The sequence below is a fragment of the Typopeltis vanoorti genome, chromosome 11 (genome assembly GCF_054136105.1).
Source record: "Typopeltis vanoorti isolate ZY-2024b chromosome 11, IOZ_Tvanoo_1.0, whole genome shotgun sequence".
Lineage (NCBI taxonomy): Eukaryota > Metazoa > Arthropoda > Arachnida > Uropygi > Thelyphonidae > Typopeltis > Typopeltis vanoorti.
In genome coordinates, this window is record NC_143559.1 from 69,640,593 (window position 1) to 69,663,544 (window position 22,952).

The following is a 22,952-nucleotide window of genomic DNA, read 5'->3' on the forward strand; positions in this document are numbered from 1 at the left end:
TTACAAAAAAATATATATAAAATTGATAAAAATGGGGAAAAAAAATCCTCAGTCCACTTATGGTACAAATGTACTATAGTTACCTAATAATAACCTTTTGTGGGTGGTTCCACATTTAATGTGGAAACCACGTTAAAAAGAGAAAAAAAACTAGCTTGTAATCTTTGTATTCCAAAACTCATAACTTTACACTTTTCCACATTAAATTGACATCCATTATGTTTTGCCTATACTGTCAGCCTATTTAAATCATCAGCAAACTGAATATCTCCCTTCAAATTGTTTCGTATATCATTTATCTACATGTTAAACAACAATGCTCCAAGCACAGAGCCCTGTGGCACATCACTAGTCACCTGCATTCTCCTGGAATATGCTCCTCCATATACATCCATTTTGGTATGTCCATCAGCCACATTTTCACCAGTTTCTTATCCATATCCATTTGTTGCATGCTGATGATATAAGGATGAAATACTGTTGCAGTTTGCTTAACAGAGCTCCATGTGGTATCCTGTCAAATGTCTTTGCAAAATCCAGCAGTATCATTGTGCAACTATTCCCTTTATCTAACTTAGTGGTCTCTCTCTATTATAAAAAGTTACTAGATTACTGAAGCATGCTGTCTCTCATTGAGTATCATATTCTTATTCACCCATTCCTGAATTCTCTTTTTGACCAACTTTTCTTGTTCTTTTACCACCACTCTTGAGATACTGATTGGTCTATAATTTACTCCACAGACTTAGACCCTTCTTTATGTAATGGAATTATTTTGCTCTCCTTCCACTCTCTTTTGACTTTTCCAGAGCTGAGACTTATTAAACTTAAACTTAAAAAATTAAATCTTAATTATGCTGCATAGCCAAAGGCATCACCAGTTCTCCCCTCACATTTTCTTAATATGTGAGCTGATATCTCATCCAGTCGCACAGCTGTATTTGCATTCAGATTCTGCAATATACTGAGTATCTCCAATTTTTCAACCTCTTCTTCTGCTTTTTCCTGCAAGAAGCATACCTGAAGCTCACTGGCATTACAAAATATAGCCGTCATTTGTAAATCTAGAATTTGGGGATGGACCTGGCCATGGAGTAATTGCCATCCTTGTGTGGCAACCATATCCCCTTTCAGCAAGTCCCACTTAATAGTAGTATGCTGCATTTACCTACCTCCTGTTGCAGATCTCTCAGGATGCTCTTGATGTTATATTGTAACTACCATCCCCCTTTACTTTTGTAAAGGGGGCTGATAACTGCAGAGTTGTAGGGTATGTCCAACATCAGTAATCTCATTCTTGAACCTAGGAAGCAACACCTTCTTCCAGGCAGTGAATGTTCATTCTACCTGAACATTTACTACCACTGACTTAACTGTCTGCTAACATTGTCTCTTCTCACTGTTTAAGTAAGAACTGATAACTTATTTGGGCTTGATTATTTCTTTATTTGCATGAGTAACCATGTACTACATCATGGATGAATCGAGAGAAAATCGAGCAAGCTGACTGGCTCACCTTCTCTTCTTTAGCAGAATTTGATTCTGTGATGATCAGCTCATCTCCTATCAGTGATGCAGTGTGAATATCATGTGACAGTGTATTACACAAGCTGCCGCAATTGCATCTCCTAAAACATCTAGTTGGTTTCACTTTTTTCTAAACCGTAGTAGAATTCTGCTGATTGCACAGCAGCCAAGGAAGCCTAGAAGAAAGCTTGGAATATCTTCTTCAGATACTTCACAACATCAAACTTCATTGCTTTCAAATTTGCTCATGCCTGAGCAAGAAACTGTCATCAGAGTCAAAAGGATTCCTGGATCCAATGTACACATATTTTATAATAAGAAAAACAAGCAGCAAAGAAGCCTGGGATGAAATCCAGAAATTGAAGTTTAGACACCACCCATCAGCTCTCCATCCTTGAAGATTCAGTGTGACACTCTTGGGGAGTATTTTGCCAAAATCTCATCAATACCTTCCTATCCCACGAAGTTCCTTGCCCAAAAATATGAAGAAATGAAATAACTTTCTCTACCCGAGTGGTAGATTTACAACAGACCATGCACAAAATGAGAAATGAAAGCTGCTTTGCTTAAATGTTGTCCAACTGCTATTGGAGTAAATAGCATCCATTATGAGATAAAAATCTGTCACCATCTGTCATAAATCAATTGCAGTACCTCTTCAACAGAATTTTCTGTTGAAGAGGTATCAAAACATGTTTCTGGATACCTGACAAAAAACTTATTATTGCCTTTCCTAAGTCAGGGAGGAATCCAAAATCCCAATAAACTGTTGGCCAATTGCTTTGACCAGCTGCTTGTGTGCAAGATTCTGGAAAAAAACTTGCCATGAAAAAAAATAAAATAAAATAAAAAACCATAAAAGCTTTCTTGTCTTTTATGGTTTCTGGAGAGAAAGAACCTTTTTTTCCAGAACACAGTCTGGCTTCTGCAAACATTACTCAAACACTGATCATCTAGTCCAACTCTTCTTTTAAGGTTACATGATAGTCAGCATTCATAGTGAAGAATTTATGGAGACAAAACACACACATTAGAATAATTACTTAAGAAAATCATATTAGACCTTTCGACCTTTGTATTGAGATCATCATCAGGAAAACATACATATGTACAGGACATAAGCTACATGACACTACACAAAAGTAAGATGAATTTAAATGCTTTGTTAATTTTTATATTCACAAAATTTAATTTTATAATGATAAGAACAAAAAAAGCGTTTTATAGTAGAAACTACATTATTCTCTTCCCTGAGTGATATGGAAGATTTACAACAGACCATGCACAGAATGAGAAATGAAAGCTGCTTTGCTTAAAAATTCAACAATTTCTAGTCTTTCTAAAGATATTAAGGCTTTCTTTTGTTTGGGGTTGTTCTGGATGCTATATGAGTTCTCCAGATTCCAAGAATCTGGAGGATCCATCTTCAACTCACATACCATTCAGAATCCCAAACAGAAGAAAACCTTAATATAGAAACATACACCAGAATGCAGCTATCTAGAAACCTTGCATGCTCTCCATAAAAAAATTAATAAAAAAAAAAAAAGCTTTTTTTCTCTAAAAGCTTGATGAATAGACATACCAATTTGTTTTACCTCATTGTTCCAAGAATAATAAATTGTTCCTCCATACTTTCAACACTGGGTAGTGGTAACTAGTGAACTATTTCATTCTATTCTGAATTGACTTTCTTGATTCTGTTTGATATATCAATCCCATCACTAAAAAGGTTGAAAATCCGTTGCACTGTACTGTGGATGCCCTGGGCATATATATTGTGTGTGTGTGTGTGTGTGTGTGTGTACTGTATTTGCCAGCGTGTAAGATGCACCCCCTTTTTTGTACACATTTTGTAGGGAAAAAAGATTTTTTAGATCCTCTTCCTGATTCCACCAAGTTCTTATAATTTTCTCAGTTGGGTTTGCCCGAAATGCCTCTCTGCAGCCCTGTTTCCATGTTCTTTAGCGTACGCAATCACACATAGCTTGTATGCAATATTGTAGTAATGCAAACGTTTTTCAGCCATAATTTGCCAAGAAATTTAGAGAAAATTTAACTGCTGAAATTTATCACCATTCACAATAACAATTGGAAAGTTTAAACGAACAGGAACATAGCTGTGATCTTCGATGACAGCGCATGCACATCCACTGAACTCTATGTAACTGGAATGCTCTCACACACCGCAAGGAAGCAAGAAAGAAATCGCGTAACTCGGAACAGAGAATGTTTCCAGAAATGAAAGTAATAAAAAACTGAGTTCTGCCATATAAGACGCACCCTGTTTTTCAGACCTAATTTCAAAAAAAAAAAAAGAAAAAAAAAAGTGCATCTTATACGCCGGCTAATATGGTGTGTATATATATATCTATCTATATATATATATGCAAAGTATAATATACTTTGTAACCAAGCAAAAAAAAAAGAAAACATTTTCTTATTTTGCTTACCAGAGTGTAAAGAATGAAAGCAAGAATATAATTTATTTTCAAGTGTAACATACTTTCTAACCCAGAAAAACAACTTGCTATAACATAATGATCCTTGAAAATGTGCTGAGATTTTCTCTATGAAAATATTCGTTGAAGTAACAATTATGATGTGAAAGTTTTTCCACTTGGTTATACTATAAATTAAAGATGCCAAGAAATTATATTCCTTGTTTAATCCTTTATCCTACTGTAAGCAAACAAAGTTTGCACCAGAAGTAATTTCAGGACTGGTCAACTCTAATATTAAGGCTAATGACTTCATATCACTTGCCTTAGTATCTCATAATGCAAAGCACATCCTTACAGACATGTATAATGCTATGCATCACGGGAACAAGACCCAGCAGTGATACCAAGGTTGAAGTAATGCAGAAGTCATATTTCCACATCTTCTTTGAGTGCCATCTCCTATCGGAGGTCGGCGACCACCTTGGCAAATTTTGAGCGATTCTCAGCTATTCTGAGCAGTCTCTCAGAGTTCATACCAGTCCACTGTCTGATATCTGCCAGCCAAGATTTTCTTCGTCTTCCTTGTCCTCTTCTTCCATTTATCTTCCCTTTTATAATCAATTGAAGTATCTTATATTTTTCATTACGAAGTAGGTGACCAAGATATGCAGTTTTCCTTCTTTTTATGGTATCTAAAAGTTCACGTGATTTCCCCATTTGTTTCAGTACTTCCTGATTGGACGTTTTTGCTGTCCATGGGATTTTTAACATTCGTCTGTATAACCACATCTCAAAGGCTTCAAGTCTTTTTATTGATGTTGTCTTCAAGGTCCAAGTTTCTGCGCCGTACAGCAGTACAGACCATACATAGCATTTAACCATGCGTACTCTAAGCTCTAAGTTTAAACTGCGGTTACACAGTGTTGATTTCATCAAGAGAAAATTTTTTCTTGCCATTTCAATTCTAACTTTTATTTCCATTTCTGGATTGCAATCTTCATTTACTTATTACTTATGATCATGAATTTAGTTTTGGTGATATTTATTTTTAATCCCATTTTTTCACTCTCTGCATTTATTAGCTCCAAAAGATTTTGAAGATCCTGAATATTGTCAGCCAGAAGAGCTGTATCATCGGCATATCGGATGTTACTGATGATTTCACCATTTACACCAATCCCTTCCTTTCTTCCTTCCAAGACTTTTTGAAATATGGCTTCTGAGTAGATGTTAAAAAGAAGAGGTGACAGCACACATCATTGCCTTACTCCTCGTTTGATGTTAATGGAGTCTGTAATAATGTCATCAACTTGAACAGATGCCTTTTGGTTCCAATATAAGTTTTCAATGATCCTGATGTCTTTACCATCTAATCCAATTCTTTTTAATAGTACAATCATTTTAGCATGTTGGACTTTGTCAAATGCTTTCTCGAAGTCGATGAAGCAAATGAATATTACCTTGTTTTGGTCAATACATTTTTGAAATAAGATCTGAGTACAGAAAAGGGCCTCTCTTGTTCCCAAGCCGTTTCTAAAGCCGAATTGGGTATCACTGATGGTGTCTTCACATTTTCTGTATATTCTTTTTTGAATTATTTTCAGAAACATTTTGAGAACGTGACTCATTAGGCTGATCATTCTATAGTCATTACAAGTTTTCGCATTTACTTTTTTAGGTAGCATAATGAAGGTCGACTGTAACCAGTCTTGAGGGATTATGCCTGTATCGTAGATCTTATTAAATAGCTTTACTAATATGTTAATATTGTCACCTTCTAATAACTTTACTATTTCTGCCGGTATTCTATCTGATCCTAGGGCTTTACCATTTTTAGCTGCGTTCAATGCACATTCTACCTCTGATTTTAGAATGCATGCACCTTCCATATGTTCATAAGTATTTTCTGGGTTCTGTCTGTCATCAGTAAAGAGTTCTTCTATATATTTCACCCATTCTTGTATTTTGTCATCCTTTTTGGATATAATTTCTCCCTTTTTGTTTCGAAGGATACAGAATTATTTTTTCTTATATATACCTGAGGTCTCTTTCATCTTTTTGTGTAGATTAAAATTGTCATGTTTTTCCTGTAGAATTTCTATTTCTTTACATTTTTCATTCATCCAGATTTCTTTTGCTTTTTTGATCTTGTGTTTAATAATTTTCTGAACCTCTGTATATTTTGTTGGATTATGATTTTTATATGATCTGCGTTGATCCATGAGAGAAAGAATTTCATCAGTCATCCAATCTTTCTTTTTTACTGCTCTATTAGGACATAAGGTATTGGTACATTTCTCTATGAAGACAGATTTCAATTTGTCCCACGATTCATCAACCCTCATGATGTCATCATTCTTGATAAGTGCTAGCTCTTGATTCAGATCTTGACTCAATTTGCTTCTTATCTCTGTGTTTTTTAATTTTCCCAAATCAAACCTTTTTTGTTGATGTTTCTTAAGCATAGCTTTCAGTCTAAGTTGTAACCCTGCCACCAGTAGGTTATGATCAGAAGCAATATCTGCACTAGGATAGGTTTTTGTACTCTTTATAGAACTTTGAAATCGTTGATTAATTAGTAAGTAATCAATTTGGTTTCTGACTATATTCCCATTATTATCCTGTGGTGATCGCCAAGTATACAATCTTCGAGGTGGTAGCTTAAACCATGTGTTTGTGATTATTAGCTCCTCTTCCTGGCAGAATTGAAAAAGACGGTCACCTCTCTCATTTCATGTGCCCAGTCCATGTTCACCAACTACATCTCCACTTCTACCTTTCCCAACTTTAGCATTGAAGTCACCCATGACTATGTTAATATCATGCTTTTTTGTATTTTTCATTAGTTCTTTTAATTGATCATAAAATTCTTCAATCTCGGTATCACTCTTGTCAGCAGTAGGGGCATAGACTTGTATAAGATTAACATCTAGTGGTTGTCCTTTCAATTTTAATAACATCATCCTATCTGAGTAAGGGATGAAGCTCAACAGTGACTTATTGATCTCTTTGTTTATTATTATTCCAACTCCGTTTTGATGGTTGTTTTTACAACTTCCAGAGTGATACATTGTCATGTCATTGACTTGAGTTTTGCCTGATCCTGGCCACCTAACTTCACTCATTCCTAAAATTCCAATTTCAAGTCTTTTCATTTCTTGGATAGCATTTCTTAGCTTACCTGCTTCATACAAGGTTCTGACATTCCAGGTTCCTAGTTTTACTGAGCGCACCATGTTGAGCCCGGGTATTCTTCGCCCCCCTGTCCTGTTTAAAGGACGCCGGTAACTAGGGGCCATTTGTGTAGATTTGCTCGCCATGGTGGTTAGTTTCCACATAGTAGTAGCTAAAAGGTGTCGCATCTTATTAAAATACTCTGGATTAGAGATAGGTGGTGAAAGTTTTTCCACTTGGTTATACTATAAATTAAAGATCCACTGAGGAGACCTCAGTGAAGATCGAAACTGGTCTGGCTAGTGACCTTTTGCATTATGTGATACTAATGCAAGTGATGTGAGGCCATTAGTCACCATATGAGTTGCGCAGTCCTGAAATTACTTCAGGTGCAAAGTTTGTTTACTTACACTTGTATAGAGGATTAATCCAAGAATATAATTTCTTGGCATCTTTAATTTATAACGATCACTATGCCAAAAAGAATCAGAAATAGTAATTTTTGCATTTTCTGATATGATTTGGCAGACTGAACATCATTTCTCATATTATGTATGCTATTACCAAATTGTGCCTTCTGATGCAGTTGTTTTAAGCAATCATCACCCCTCCCCACCCCATTTAGTGACATCTGTGAGAACAGTTTGAGTGTTCATGCTTCAAATCACATCTGATTGCTGTCCACAATTGTAACTTAATAATATTAATGACATTTTTTTTTTTTCATCATCAACAACCATGGGTCCAATGCCCATAGGTATCTGCTGCCATCTTGATATGATTCTTCCATTGCATTATTTTTACTCATTTCTAAAAAGAAATGAGTAAAAATAATGCAATTACTCATTTGCTCAAAAACATTCAAAGTTCCATGTGTTTGTTCTCTAGAACAAAGTTTCCAGAATTCAAGAAAAAACAAAAAACTTAGCTCACACATGGAACTAATTTACTACAGGTTTAGACTTTTTGTGAATGAGAGTTACATAAATCACTTAAGAAAATAGTTTGAATTAAAGTATAAAATTTTAGTTTCTGCATTTCACAAAATGCAGAAACTAAAATTGATATACTAAACATGAAGACCTGAAAATTCTAAAGTAACTATGCATTGTTAAACTCCACAAGGGGAGTTGACCAGATCCAAAATAGGATTATAACTTGCACTGATGTGTACATATTGGACATAGCTCATATTTTCTTTTTTCTCTTAGGTAGATAAATTAGACAGATGCCATCTTTCTTACAGAATTTGGTAATAATATTTACTACTTTCTAGTACATAATACTAATTTCACATAGATACATTAATCATCTTCAGCCAGGGCAAGTTTTCAGACTCTTGCATGGAAGAACATACACTGCTTGAAAAGAAGCCAATAGACATCCCCATGGGCAAGGTGCATAGTGCCATGTAACAAGTCACGTATTTTAGCCAGTATAAATTGTAGGAACATGATGCTCCCAAGTCAGTGGAACTGTGTCTGGGTGAAATGGCTGTGAGAATGGATTTTGAAAGAGACGTTTCAATAGGATGCCATGTTGCCAGCCTATCTGTTTGGAAAATTGTTTACAAATTGGGCTATCGGTCAACGCAAATTGGTCAACGGCAAGTACTACCCACAGTGAACAATTCACCACATTCACTGAATGTGATTGCAGGGTGCTATGAAGGAAAATGTGTAAAATCTGTCATTTGTTGGCCAACACATTGAATGCAGAGTTCCAGGCAATGACTGGAACACGAATCTGCACAAAAACATTCAGAACCGAGGCTCACAACATGGACTTCCATGGTAGGACTGCAATATGCAAGCCCTACATTAACCCAAACCAGCATGGAAAGCTGTATTATGGAGCAATGAATTACACCCTCTGCCAAGCAGATGGACAGATGTGGGTGTGGCAGATGCTTTGAACATCTCTTATCAGCGTGTGAAATTCAGAGGTGAATTTGGTCCGAGGCCAAACTAGTGTGATGGTATGGTCCTGTTTTTCCTAGTTTGGCCTCTGTACTGCCACAAACATTGTGGACAATGCAATGCCTTTTACTCTGTGGCATTTCTGCAGAACTGACCATTTTCTCTTTCAGCAAGACAATGCACAGTGTCAAGGCTGCTGCTGCTGTAACTGCATGGTTGGTGGACATGAACATCGCCACACTTGACTGGCCTCTATAGAATCCTGATTTCAACCCTAGTGAACATCTGTGGGATGAATTGGAGCGTCAGCAAAGTCAAAGGACATCCACACCCACAACTGTCCAGAACCTCATTACTTGTCTACCGAAAAAAAGATCCAAAATTCCCATTGATCATTATTGTACACTTGCGAAAAGCATGTGTAATATCTTCTGCTGTCTTTAATGCATTATTTTATTATCTTTACTATTCTAGACGTTTTTTCTATATATTTTCCTTTCTTACTTTGCCTATATTAGTAATATCTTTTTATCTTTATTCTAGTGTGCTTTTTCTCTCTTAACCTTTCTCATTTTTTCTACTGCGTACTATGTTTATCTACCCTTCACACTACGAGTCTTATGTCTAAGATACTAGAAAATTTATTTAATTTACACTGTGCCACTAATATAATTTAATTAGCATAAAACTCAATAATATGGCTGGCAGATTTCTCTCTCTCTCTCTAACACAAATTCCTTGACACAGACAGTCAGGGTTTATTCTTTTACTTAACTTTATGCTTCGGCTATCTCAATTAGTTTCCCGCTCACAAGTCTGATTTATTTAGAAATGGCGCAGTTGTAAATAAACAATCAGGCAGCACTCTTTTAACAAAAAAAAAAAAAAAAAAAATCAAAATACATTTTATTGACATTACTATAAAATATACATGAATTTAAACATTAAGGAGATTGCTTTCTCTATCCATCTATAAAAATTCTTTAGCATAAATTAGAACCTTTTTACTTCAACATTAATTGATCTCTTTAACTCAAAAACTTATTTACTCTCTGCTTACAATTTCAACTTATTAAACTCCTAGTTTACTTGCAAAGAGGTTAGAGTTATCTTTTACAAACTTTATATCAACTTCCAGCATGCCAATTGATTCTCTTAAAGACACTTCTTATCACTATTAAACAAGTATTTTAAAGGTCCTAATACACACTATAAGAGGAATTATATAAAAGTATGTAACTTTCAATGGCAATTCTTTCATCTCAGATCTCGAGCTTCCTCAGGAAATCTGGCATCAGCAGTGGGCTCGCCGAAAATGCCTGGACGACTGCCTCCTTTCTCTGCCGTCAACTGTCAATCGGGATCCCTCTCTCTTTAGCATCTGGAAACCTTCTCTTCTAAGGCATTCGGTACTTCTCCTTTCGGCAATTCTGAGCCCTCTCTCTGGCCTGGAAGCCCCATCTCTGACGGCGACTGGAACTGGGAAGCTCTCTCTGGCGACATCTGGAACTGGGCAGCCTACTCTCTCTAGCGACTCGTGGATCTGGGAGGCCCCATATGCTTGGCTCTGTCCCTTTTTATTATGCCTTCCCTGAGACCTCGCACAAAATTTGTAACCCTGGAAGAATCCGGCATGATTCTTTCATCTTAAGTTTCAAGTTCGGCCCGCTCTTTGTTCTCTTTTGTGCCTTCGTTTGATTGTAAGTTGCCAGCCATCGGAAAGTTGTTTGAACCTTTCTGACTGACTTTGGAGATGCTTACGTTTCAAAGCTTGTAAGCCTTTCTCATACACACGAAGTTTATAAACAACCTTTCTTATGCTGCCATGTAGATCTATTACATACAGCTCCGGCGGCAAAAACATTGTCTTTGTTTTTAACACTCTAACATATTTTTATTAAAGGAGTATATACAGTTAATTTCCAAAGGGCTATTTCCAAAAACATCTAGTACAAAATATACAGAGACAAACTAGGTTTAATTTTACATCATTCTTATGGGACTTGACCTAAGTAAAAAATCGATGTAATGGGCTTTGGAATATTTAAGCTACAATCGAGTTTTTGCACTTGCCCTATAGAATTGCTGCAGTCATCACAGCGAAAGGATGTCCTATATTTTTTTTTTAAGGTGGTGTCATGACTGTTTTCTCCTCACACTATGGTATCCATTGACTTCTTTCCAAGCAGTATATATAACAAATGAATAAAATGAATAGCCACAGGTTCCCAACTATCAGTTCTTCTTCATGCAGACTTCATGTAATTTCCTGACTTCATTAAGAATTGGCTGTTTAGACTTAGCTAATTAACTTAAACAGTTTAAACTTAGCTAATTTCAAACTGAAGATTTATTTAATGGTGGGTCAGATTATAATGTCTGTGCTGCTGTTACAAATCATCAGATCGATGTGTAGCATGGCAGTTGGTGAAAAAGGCACATTTCACATAAAAAAAATAGGGATTCTTCATATTTCACTCTTTGACAGATGATGGAAGATGCAGTCTATATATTTGAATTAATTTAGGATTTAGAAGGACATTGTTTAATGTTAAGATTTCTTTCTTCAGAAGAACAGATGAGTTCTTGTTAGTAGAGTTTTGATTGCTCCATATTTTTGGAGAAGAATGATGTAAAGGATTGAATTGTTATGCAGCATATTGAGAATGTAAGTTAATGAACTAGATGGAATAAAATAAATAGAACACCATCAGTTTCACATTGGATGTAAACAAGAAGAAAGGATAACTGACTCGCTCTTAAAAGTTAAACTTAATACTGGGATGAAAAACAGTTTTTTTTTTTTTTTTTTTCAAGAAATATTCATAGATTTTAATCATTATTTCCAAATGGTGAAAATATCATCAACATACCATGCTTCAAAGAATATTTAGGATGGAATGGAATTTCCTCCCTTTCTAAATGTCCCTGAATAGTAGTCAGCAAGAATCAGAAATAACATGGGTACAAAATGTTGTGTGGTTGAAATATTTCATCCACCGTGGCTAGTTGGATGATTAATTTGTTTATAGAGTTCGTTCTTCAAGGTGAAAATATCTTGAATTAACAACACATTTAAATAATTTTAATGGTATGATCAAATAAATATCAATTTATATTCTCATTTTTTCTCTCCGAAATAGCTTCTTTTATTACTATCTGCTTCCAATTTTGATTATTGTTGGTCACTTATAGTTATAATTTTATTTTCAGGCTGTTCAGAATAATGGAAGCCTCTGGATGCATATCTACTTAGTAAAGAATGGTAACTCACCTAATCCAGATGATAAAAACAATTATTTCCATATGTATACAATTCATAAAAAGAAAAGTAGGTTTTATTTTCTTTTCAGTAAAATAGATAAAAAGTGTTATATTAATATGGTTGATATTTTTAGAATTTTTAATGGCATATGCTAAATAATTAAACACTAAAGAATAACTGTAGTAAATAATATAATGTGGATTGTTCTAAACTCATATTTTTATATAAATTGATATTTTATATATGTTATCAAAAAAAATAATGAGAAAGAGCTAGATAAGAACACTTTCCCACAAGTAGATAACTTCGTGGGAAAGTGTTCCCATCAGATCCATAAGAAATAGCTTTTATGTAGGATTGGATTCTTTTTCCAAAGATACCTATATTTGGACATATGGACAGACTTATGTGTTCGTCGTACATGTTGTTTATTTTTTAACGGTATATATTATATTTGGCCACATGGCCCAGAGACATTGGAAACATTTGTAGCACATTTAAATAGCCAACATCCAAAAATCCACTTTACAATGGAACTGGAAGCTAATAACTGTCTGCCCTTCCTGGATACACTCATCACACATCTTCCAGATGGTTCCTTATCATTTTCAGTTTTTAGAAAACCCACACATACAGGGAGATATTTACACAAACAATCACACACCATCACCCTTCTCAACAATATGGCATTTTAAAAACTCTAACCCACAGAGCGAGAGCAATCTGTTCCAATGACAATGCGCTTGCTGCTGAACTAGTTCACTTACGCCACACCTTCTTGGCCAATAGCTATAATCCCATAAGATAAACAAAATACTAAATGCTCCTAAGAAACTCCTCCCACTATCCACCACGGAGAACTACAACAAAACAGTCACCATCCCATACATTAATGGCAATCCGAAAAGATTTCAAGAATTCTTAATAAACATGAACTATGCACCACATTCAGACTGTGTGGCAAATTTGCAACCCTTATCCACTCATCCAAGGACAGCATTCCCCCTTTATCACATCCAGGAGTCTACGAAGTACCCTAATTATGTAATCAAGCCTACTACAGTCAAACAGGAAGAACTGTGAACATCCGCATCAGTGAACACAAAAGATACATCCGGCATTATCACTGTGGCAAGTCGGGCCTAGCAGACCATGCTCTGGATACTCCTGCACACAGGATCAACTGAAAGAACACAAAAGTACTGCGCAGAAGCTCTTACAAGTTGGAGAGATTGTTTTTAGAGGCAACAGAAGCCCTGAAACTCACTCCAAATCTCAACAAATATGGCTGTATAAATTTGCCTAAAATCTGGGAGACAGTCATCTTAAGAAAAAAACTAGTACTGGTTTATTTTCTCTGTTTAGGCCTCTAGTCTTATGTGATAACTGCATTTTTTTTTTTTTTTTTTTTTTTTTTTTTTTTTTTTTTTTTTTTCCCCAGATAGAGGATGCCAAAATTAGGACTCGAGGCTTATGTTGTTGCTACAATTTTGTTTAACTAGTCCGTTGATTACACCATGTTGTTATAGTCATGCATATTGTGACAAACTGTTTTGTGCTCTAAAGATGCTGGTTATAACACCAGCGAAATATCAGCAATAAGTTTATAAATTAATTATTTACTTATTTTTCTGTGTTCTAATATATACCGTTAAAAAATAAACGACCTATATTTGGAGGAGATGGCATGTTCAGCAAAGTTCAGATTTTTCCAATTCTTGGAATTGAATATAGTCTAACCCATTGTGTCTTAAACTTACACTATTTTCAATTCCTGGAATATAATATATTGTCGCTTATTGTTTCTTGTTGCTCCATGGAGCCCTACAGTTCCATAAAAACTTATAGAGATTCTGCAGAGCACACAGGGATTCATAACCTGTATTATATGTAATTTCTGAGGAAAATACTAATTTTTCTTATTCAATAAATACACACACGTTCAACATACAACAGACATTGAATGTAGGAACAAGATATTATGAGCATGGGTCATTGTTACAGGATATAGCATATTTTGTCTCATATCCTAATTCATCAATATGTAGATATCTTATGTATTGCTGTCTGGAGTTCATTCAGTATCAGACCTTGGTTTTTATTGCACTGGATCGGATATCATATCATCTCACTAGCCTCCTTAAATTTGCTTACATAAGTATTAAATTCTACGTATGGTATTTTTATGAGTTGCCAATCAATTTGATGGTTTTCAATGGTGATGTGAAAGGTCAATTTATATTTGTGTGCCCATTTTTTTCTCCACATCTCTGATATGTTCATTTTGATGGATTTCTCCAGAACATCCCATCTGTCCAATGGAACAAACATCATGATTGCAATAGATTTTATAAATTCCTGATCTCTTCATAGGTCATTGCACTTGTTTTGGCAATCTTAGCATCATGGAGACTTTTGTAAGATCTAAAGGCAACTTAAGTTGTGTTCTTGTAGGACTCTTGCTACATTTTTGAAGTAAAGTAACCATGCCTTTGTAGTCATCTGGTTGTTGTCTTGGAGCTTGTAATGTTTATTCAATGCATTATTAGTAGTTGTGATGTTATAACCTTTTTTTTTTTTTTTTAAAGAATGTAACTTATTTCCTTATTTCTTTTATTATCATCACTTGATAATGCTATCTCTCTCTCTCTTTTCTAATGTTTTGATGATATCCCACTTTTTGTGGTGGTGGTGGCAGAAACTGGCATGTAGATACCAACGTTTTTATTCCGTATACTTAAAAAATAACATTATGATCTTCAACTGAGATGAGAATATCCAAGAAAAAAAAAAGAATAACTTTTTCTACCTCTGATGTAAATTGGATTTTGTGATCTAAACTATTAAGGAAGTCAGTGAAGTTTTGAAGAGATTCTTCTGATCTTGTGGATAATGTTTTCAAATGATGAAAACATCATCCACACGTCTCGCTTGTAATCTTGGTTTGAACAATCAGCTGTTGAAAAATACCATACCAAACTTTTCCATGCATAGGTTTAGTAGGTGTGGAGAAATTGCTGCACCTATTGCTAAGCCTTCGGATTGTCAAAATACAGTAACCCCCGACTTACATAAATTCGCAGTTACATAATAAATCTTGAAAATGTAAGCGCGTATGAACATGTTTGTGGCTTTGACATCCATTGCAGTATGCGACGACATAATGTTAACTAGACTCTGCATTCACAGCAAATGTAACAAATAGTAACAGGCAGTGACAGGTTACTGGTAAATGCCGAGAGCAGCAGAGGGCAAGTGTGCAAAAGCCGTAACATTCAAACTGAAACCTACAAATTAGAAATGAGGACTCTGTAAACAATTCCTCCTTTCCCCAACCCGTCAGTAGTCCATGCCTCGTACGGTTAGTTTAGTCACTTGTTTATCACCATCAGTGTTCGTTGTTTATTTATCCTTAAAATGGATTCGAAACGCAAAACCGAATGTGCTGGTAATAAATCTAAAATAACAAAGGTCTGCAATTACTTTAGAAGAAAAGTTGAAAATAATTCGTATGTAAGAAGACTGGAAAATTATATCAACAACAGCTCAGGCTATAAATCGACCTATTTCTATAGTGAATACGATAGTGAAGGATAAAGTTCGCATTGTTGAAAGCATGAAAGGTGCAGTAATGTTGAAGGGCACAATCGTTACCAAGAAGAGGTTGGGCCAGATTTCAGAGATGGAGAAATTGTTGTCTCACTGGATTGAGGATCTGACACAGAAGCTGATACTGTTGAGTTTTCTGATTATCCAGGAGAAGGCTAGGTCATATACATAAAGATTTACAAGAGAAGGCTGGCATCACGGACACAGAGAGTGCATTTAAAGCTAGTGCTGGATGGGTCGAACGATTCAAGAAACGTACAAATCTACACAGCATCAAAGTCACGGGTGAGACAGCAAGTGCAGATACAGATGTGGCAAGTAAATTTCCCAAACTTCTGGCAGAAATAATTGAGGAGGGGGAATATTTGCCTGAGCAAATATTTAACGTTGATGAAACGGCTCTGTTTTAGAATAGGATGGCAACACGGGCATTTATTGCAAAAGAGGAAAAATCTGTGCCTTGATTCAAGGTCGCAAAAGATCGGATCACTGTTATAATTGGCGGTAACACTTCAGGGGACTTGAAACTTGAACTGCTTACAGTGTACTATTCCCAGAGACCGCGGGCCTTTAAGAACATTGACCCGAGTAGGCTGCCCGTAATCTGCAATAAAATGCAATACCAAGGCTTGGGTTACACGTGTGCTGTTCGCAGACTGGTTCAATAACCACTTCATTCCCACAGGTGAAGGAATATTGTACCAAGAAAGGAATCTCGTTTAAAGTGCTTTTCCTCCTGGACAATGCCCCCAGCCACCCGGTAGAGTTGGATGACGTTCATTCTGATGTAAAAGTTGTTTACCTGCCTCCTAGAACCACCACACTGTTGCAACCTATGGATCAAGGCATTATTGCGACTTTCGAAGCCTACTATCTGTGGCATTTGTTTTCACAAGCAATCAAGGCCATTGATAGTGAGAGCATTACTCTATGTGATTTCTGGAAGAATTATAATATCCTTGACGCTATCAAAAACATCGGGGTGGCATGGGATGAAGTCAAGCGGACAACAATGAACGCTGTGTGGAAAAAACTCTTCCCAGAAATGGTGCAAAATCATTTAAAGAAAGGAGAGCAGACAATGACTGATACGATTGTTGAGTTGAGACAAGAATTACAGCAAGCAACGGAGACATGTGTGCAACTGGCAGAGCAATTAGAGCTGGAAGTGGATAAGATTGACGTTAACGAGCTTCTTTTGAGTCACGATGATGAGCTTACTAATGATGGCCTTATTCAGTTGGAGGCACTCCGAAATTCTGAAGAAAATACTATGCCGATTGAACCACCAATTCCAGACATTAAGAAATTTACAACAAAGGGACTAGCCAAGTCTTTTAACCTGATAGACATGGCACTACCAAAATTAGAATCGATTGATCCAAACACCGAGTGATTCGAGAATGTTAGCCACCTTATCCATTCCGATATGTCTAGCTACAAGGCCATGTATGATGACAAAAAGCATGTGACCACACAATCTACTCTAGACATGTTTGTGAGATGCTGCTCACAACAACGTCAAGATGACAACTCAGACGACCCCGACTGCACTCAGCCTTCAACATCGAGAGGGGTAGAAGTTGCCAGCATTTCTGTTCACAACATCCACCTCCAGCACCGACTCTCCCACTACAGAGCTAAATTAACTGTCACAAGACAATTTTTTATTTGAAAAGTGTTACATATTTCAGTTTGTTTTTATATTCTTTTAAATATTTTTCATACTTTTATAGTTTATATCCGAGTAAAAGATGACAGCATCAGGTGGGAAGATGTCTTCTAAAATTAAGATTGTTTCTTATCTTGAAACATTGGTAAATAAGCCTTTTACATTCAAAGTAACCAGAATGTATGTTAGATTAAGTGTAATGTTTCTTATTTTGTTTATGAAATCCTTAGTTTTTTTTTATAAGATGACTGTTTTCCTACATGTGGTGATAGTATGTTGGATAGATATTTACAGAGGTAATATGTTGAAGAATATCTAACTTCCACTATGGGTGAAAGTGGAATGTCTGCCTTGTAGATTTTTGAAGCACCATATATACATGGAATAACCAGATGTTTTGAAGTAATTTGTTCTTTGAACCCTTTGATATAGTTATCAAGATCTCTTATTTAATTTTTGTCTTATAAATTGCCCAGGTTGGGTAAATATCTGGTTGCCTGTATGTGCTGGTATTGTTTAGTAGATCATTCATTTTGTTTGCATAATAATCATTTGAATCCAGGTTAACAGTAGCATTTCTTTGTCAGCTTTTAAGATTAGGGTGTTCCCATTTTTATTAAGATTTTTCAAAGCATTGGAGATATTTCTAGATGATGGTTTAGAATGAATTAAAATTATCACTGTTCTGCTGAATCTTTAGGAATTCTATATAAATTGTTTTATTTCATTTGCCATAATGTCAACTTTGGGAATATGTTTTGTAGATATTGCAAAATTGAACTCATTGGCTAGTTAGACTCAACTGTGTATGTGAAAGAACATATGGAGAATGATTAACTACTATTTTTTTTTACTGGCAGGATGGTTTGTTGATTAAATTTATCTTTTAAGAGGTTATTTCTTTTTAAATATAGTCTTCTGTTTATTGTTTATTGGCCAATATTCTAATTTAATTTTGGATAGTCTATTAAATTCCAGGTCTTTGGAAGGCTTTATGCTAAACTTAAATTATATTCATATAGTTCTGATTGTCATATCAGACATAAAGAAAGGTGATAAATTCTTTCTTGCGGCAGTACTTAAAGAAGCTCATTTGTAAATTATATTTTTTTTTTTGTTGTTGTTGTTTTTGGTTAGGGAGAGATGCTGCAGATGTGATAAAGAATTCAGTGATTTGGAGTAAACATTCAAAACAGTCTATTGAAGAACAGTACCTGTTTCCCATACCATGGGGCCAAACTATGGAAACTCCTGATCTTTTAGCTTGAGATTCAATAGTATTCTCCAAAACAAGTTTTCACCTTGTTTCATGAGGCTGTTACTCAGAAATATGCTTTCAGGCATACAAAAAAAACTTTTGTCTACTCAAAAGATCTTTGAAATGGTGTCATTTTTCTAATACTGAACAGGCGAAGGAGAAACACATACAGTCTTGCCATAAGTACTGCTATTTCTGCGCACTCTTGCACTGCCCACAGAATTGCATGAGCCTGGTTCTGTTAGTAGTGTTTGTGCAACCAACATTTGTAGAGAGCCAACGTATCAGTAGAGAGAGAGAGAGATCTCTAGCTGTATAGGTTAATATATAGTGTGGAGATTATGAGAACTGTGTTGCTGTAATAGCACTTCACAAGTTTGGAATGCAGCCACCTATTACTTTCAACATGCTTAAAACACTCGAAATCAGTAGGATGTTTGTGTATCTGACAATTAATCATTATAACGATACAGAAAGACATCTGAGTGCCAAAAAACAGGTCGACCACACTGTGCGAGGACACAGCAGCTTGTGAGGGCTCTGAAGGCATGCCTCTGGTATAATCCTGTGAGAATGCAGAATGTGATGTTGTGAGAGGAACATTTCGCAGAGAACAGTCATATGTAGTAATTGCTGACCTGGGGCTGAGAACCTATCACTATTCTACTGGACACTTCCTAACACTTATACAGTAGAGGGTGATAAAATCAAAGTGCTTCTACAACACACAGAGATATCCTGTTTACAGAGATTTTTCAAATGAAAAATCTCTGTAAACAGGATAATTTCCATTGAAGAGTCTTTTAACCACCAAAATGAACAGGTATATGGCCCAAATGGTCTCATAGCACATACCATATCACCAGGATTTGAAGAGGTCATCACCCCCCACATAGGTGATGGTTTGGTGGGGAGTATCATATCGGAAAGGGGGGAGGGCTGTCCAAGTTCATTTCTTTGAGAGAGAGGTCAAACCTCTGCAAAGTGTATGAAGACACTGTGCTGGAACCTGTGGTACGGCCCCTAAACAACCCCTTGTTTCACAGTAGGCATTGGACCTTCCAACAGCACTTAGCCCTTGCACACAAGGTAAGGACCATACAACTGTCGTTGGAGGCGAATCTGCCCAACCACATATTACCATCTGGAATCCATTGGATTTGAAATTTTGGTCAGAGCTTGAGAGAGTAGCCTGCAAGAAACAACACCACATTGCCAGCCTGAAGGTGGATGTGGAGTGAGCAGTGACAGCATTTCCATTGGATGTTGTACCTGCCACCATTGATATGTGGCCTCACAGATTTTAGACATGTGTTAAGGCAAAAGGGAGGACATTTCAAACATTGAGTGCTGCTATATGCATGTTATACATGTGGTTTGTATGTGCTAAAAGCTTTAAATGATTTACTCATAGATTAAAGGTTTATGCACTGTTTCAAGTTGTAACACTATTTATGGCTAGACTAGGTAGATAGCCTTTTCTGCCAGTTGGAAAAGCATCGGTGTTTATGCATTGCTGAACAAGTTGTATTCAAAACCAAAAATGCTCTTGTTAGCATATTTTTAAATAAGTTAAAAATACCAAGAAATTATGTACAATGGTACCTTGGTTTGCGAGCATAATTCGTTCGGGAAATGTGCTTGTAATCCAAAGCACTCGTATATTAAAGCAAATATCCCCATAAGAAATAATGGAAACTCAGATGATTCGTTCCAAAACTCAAAAATATTCATATAAAAATGATTAATTCAAAACACATATACTTTCGTATACCTTATATATGTATACCTTTTTATATTTTTATTATTTAAATGTAATATACATAAAGTAATCGAATTTATTAATTACATTACAATTACATATTACAGTAATTGTATTGGGTAGGACAACTTTCATTGTCACTAACAGAATCACTGCTATCTGTTGACTCTTTTTCTTTTTGTGCGACTTTAACAAAGAACCTAACTTGCTTTTCCCTCCTTTTGAGGATTTCATGGAAATATGACATTGCATTGTCGTTAAACAGATTCATCGCTCACACTGCCACAGCCTTACTCGGGTGGTGCTTTTCTACAAAATTTTGCACTGTTTCCCACATTTTGCACACCTCCCTAGACTTCTTAGACATAGACTTCTAATAAAATCTTGCAATGGCAGCTACTTGCATACCTTGTTCATGCTTCCCGATGATTTCCTTCTTAACTTCCACCGTAATCATCTCCTTCTGCTTACCGCCTTCCTTTTTAACCCTTTTCTTCATTGGGCCATTATCGTAGTACAGTTAATAAAGAACAGTCACTACATTTGGACACAAAATATAAAAAAAATGCTTTATGCACACAGGCACACACACGTGGTCACAACGTTAGCACTAATGTTGACTATACGAATGAGGTATGCCAACTGAGACCGAGCATGCGAGAAGATTACCCACAATCACGAGCGGCTTGTGATCACGTGACACTCGGCAGACAAAGCGTATAGATAATACTGTACTTGGATTGCAAGACCTCACTCGTTTATCAAGTTAAAATTTATTAAAAATTTTTGCTCATCTTGCAAAACACTCGCAGACCAAGTTACTCGCAATCCAAGGTACCACTGTACTTGGTTTAATCCTTTATCCAAGTATAAGCAAACAAAGTTTGCACCTGAAGTATTTTCAGGACTGGGACAACTCGTATATAGAAGCTAATGACTTCACATCATGTGCATTATGGGAAAGGTCACCACCCAGACTGGTTTTGACCTTTATTGAGATCTCATCAGTGGGAGCCAGACCCAGAGGCGATACCGATGAGACCTCAATGAAGGTCGAAACTGGTCTGGGTAGTGACCTTTCCCATAATGCATAGTGTCTGTAAGGATATGTACTTTGCATTATGAGATACTAAGGCAAGCGATGTGAAGTCATTAGCTTCTATAATATACACGAGTTGCCCCAGTCAGTCCTGTGTAAACTTTGTTTGCTTACACTTGGATAAAGGATTAAACCAAGTATATAATGTCTTGGGAAAACTTTCAACAACTATCTCTAATCTAGTGTATTTTTGTTATTCTATTTTAAATTCATTGTTGTTAATTTTCTCAATTTAAACAAGTCACAAAACCTGAGTTATGCACAAAGATTGACACACAAGAATATAAGTGAGTATTTTGTTCTCTTTAAATACATACAGGCATGTCTCGATTTACATGATTAGATGCATTTCTGAAAAACTTGCTTAAAGTTAACACCTGAATTGTCTGTGATAAATTTTTATCATATATATATATATATATATATATTTAAATTAGTTCTTGCATAGTTTGGCATCTCTTTTTCACACCCACCTGTGCTGTATTCTGATGTATGTTGACTATGCATACTTAATGCTATTTAATTGCTAACTGCTTTGAAGTAAGAATAGGCATCCTGTATTGAAAAGTGATGTTCATTCATGTGTAACTGAAATATGCTTTGTAATTGCTATTGATGTAGCACAAAAAATGTTATATTCTTAATTTGCATTCATATGTAGTATTTTGTTTGTGTCAGTATTAACCAGAACTAGTTTAATTTCAGTGTTAAATAAGTATAAGAAACGCCGTTATCAACGTACTCACAACTTACTGACTGGGAAGACATCGGCCTTGCCTGAAGATATAAAAGTAAATATAATTAATATATTTATTAAACATAAAGTGTAAATGGCAGTTATGAATATATATTTACATACAAAAAAGTTATCATCCATTCAAAAATATATCCTTAATGATTATTATTTATTTAGTATTTTCTGAATGTCTTAAAAGTCTGTAGTTAGACATTCATCTAAAAGTAACAAATGATGCAAGCTATGTGTGTGTAAAAGAGGAGGAGTTATAAAAAAGATTGACACCACATATACCATTAGCAACAACAGAGCTCTCACCATTATAAACACTATTGTAGTAAACTTACTTGTTTCTAAATGTGACTTCCAAGTGGCATGCAGAATTGAAACCCTAGTTGCATGTTTGGACTGTCATGCAAGTGTATAATCTCATTAGACAAAAAGAATGAGACAATATATTTTCAAGATAAGGCTAAAAGTCGGTGAC

The 22,952-nt window shown here is 35.7% G+C and overlaps 1 protein-coding gene across 1 annotated transcript in view; it reads left to right on the forward strand.

The window, feature by feature from the left end:
- LOC150101700 (putative lipid scramblase CLPTM1) overlaps nucleotides 1-22,952 on the forward strand; it is a 283,907-nt gene that overhangs the window by 105,202 nt on the left and 155,753 nt on the right. The window contains exons 4-5 of the mRNA XM_090399981.1: nucleotides 12,278-12,395; nucleotides 22,435-22,520. Of these exons, the coding sequence (XP_090256107.1) occupies nucleotides 12,278-12,395; nucleotides 22,435-22,520 (204 nt within the window). The remainder of the gene's footprint in view (nucleotides 1-12,277; nucleotides 12,396-22,434; nucleotides 22,521-22,952) is intronic.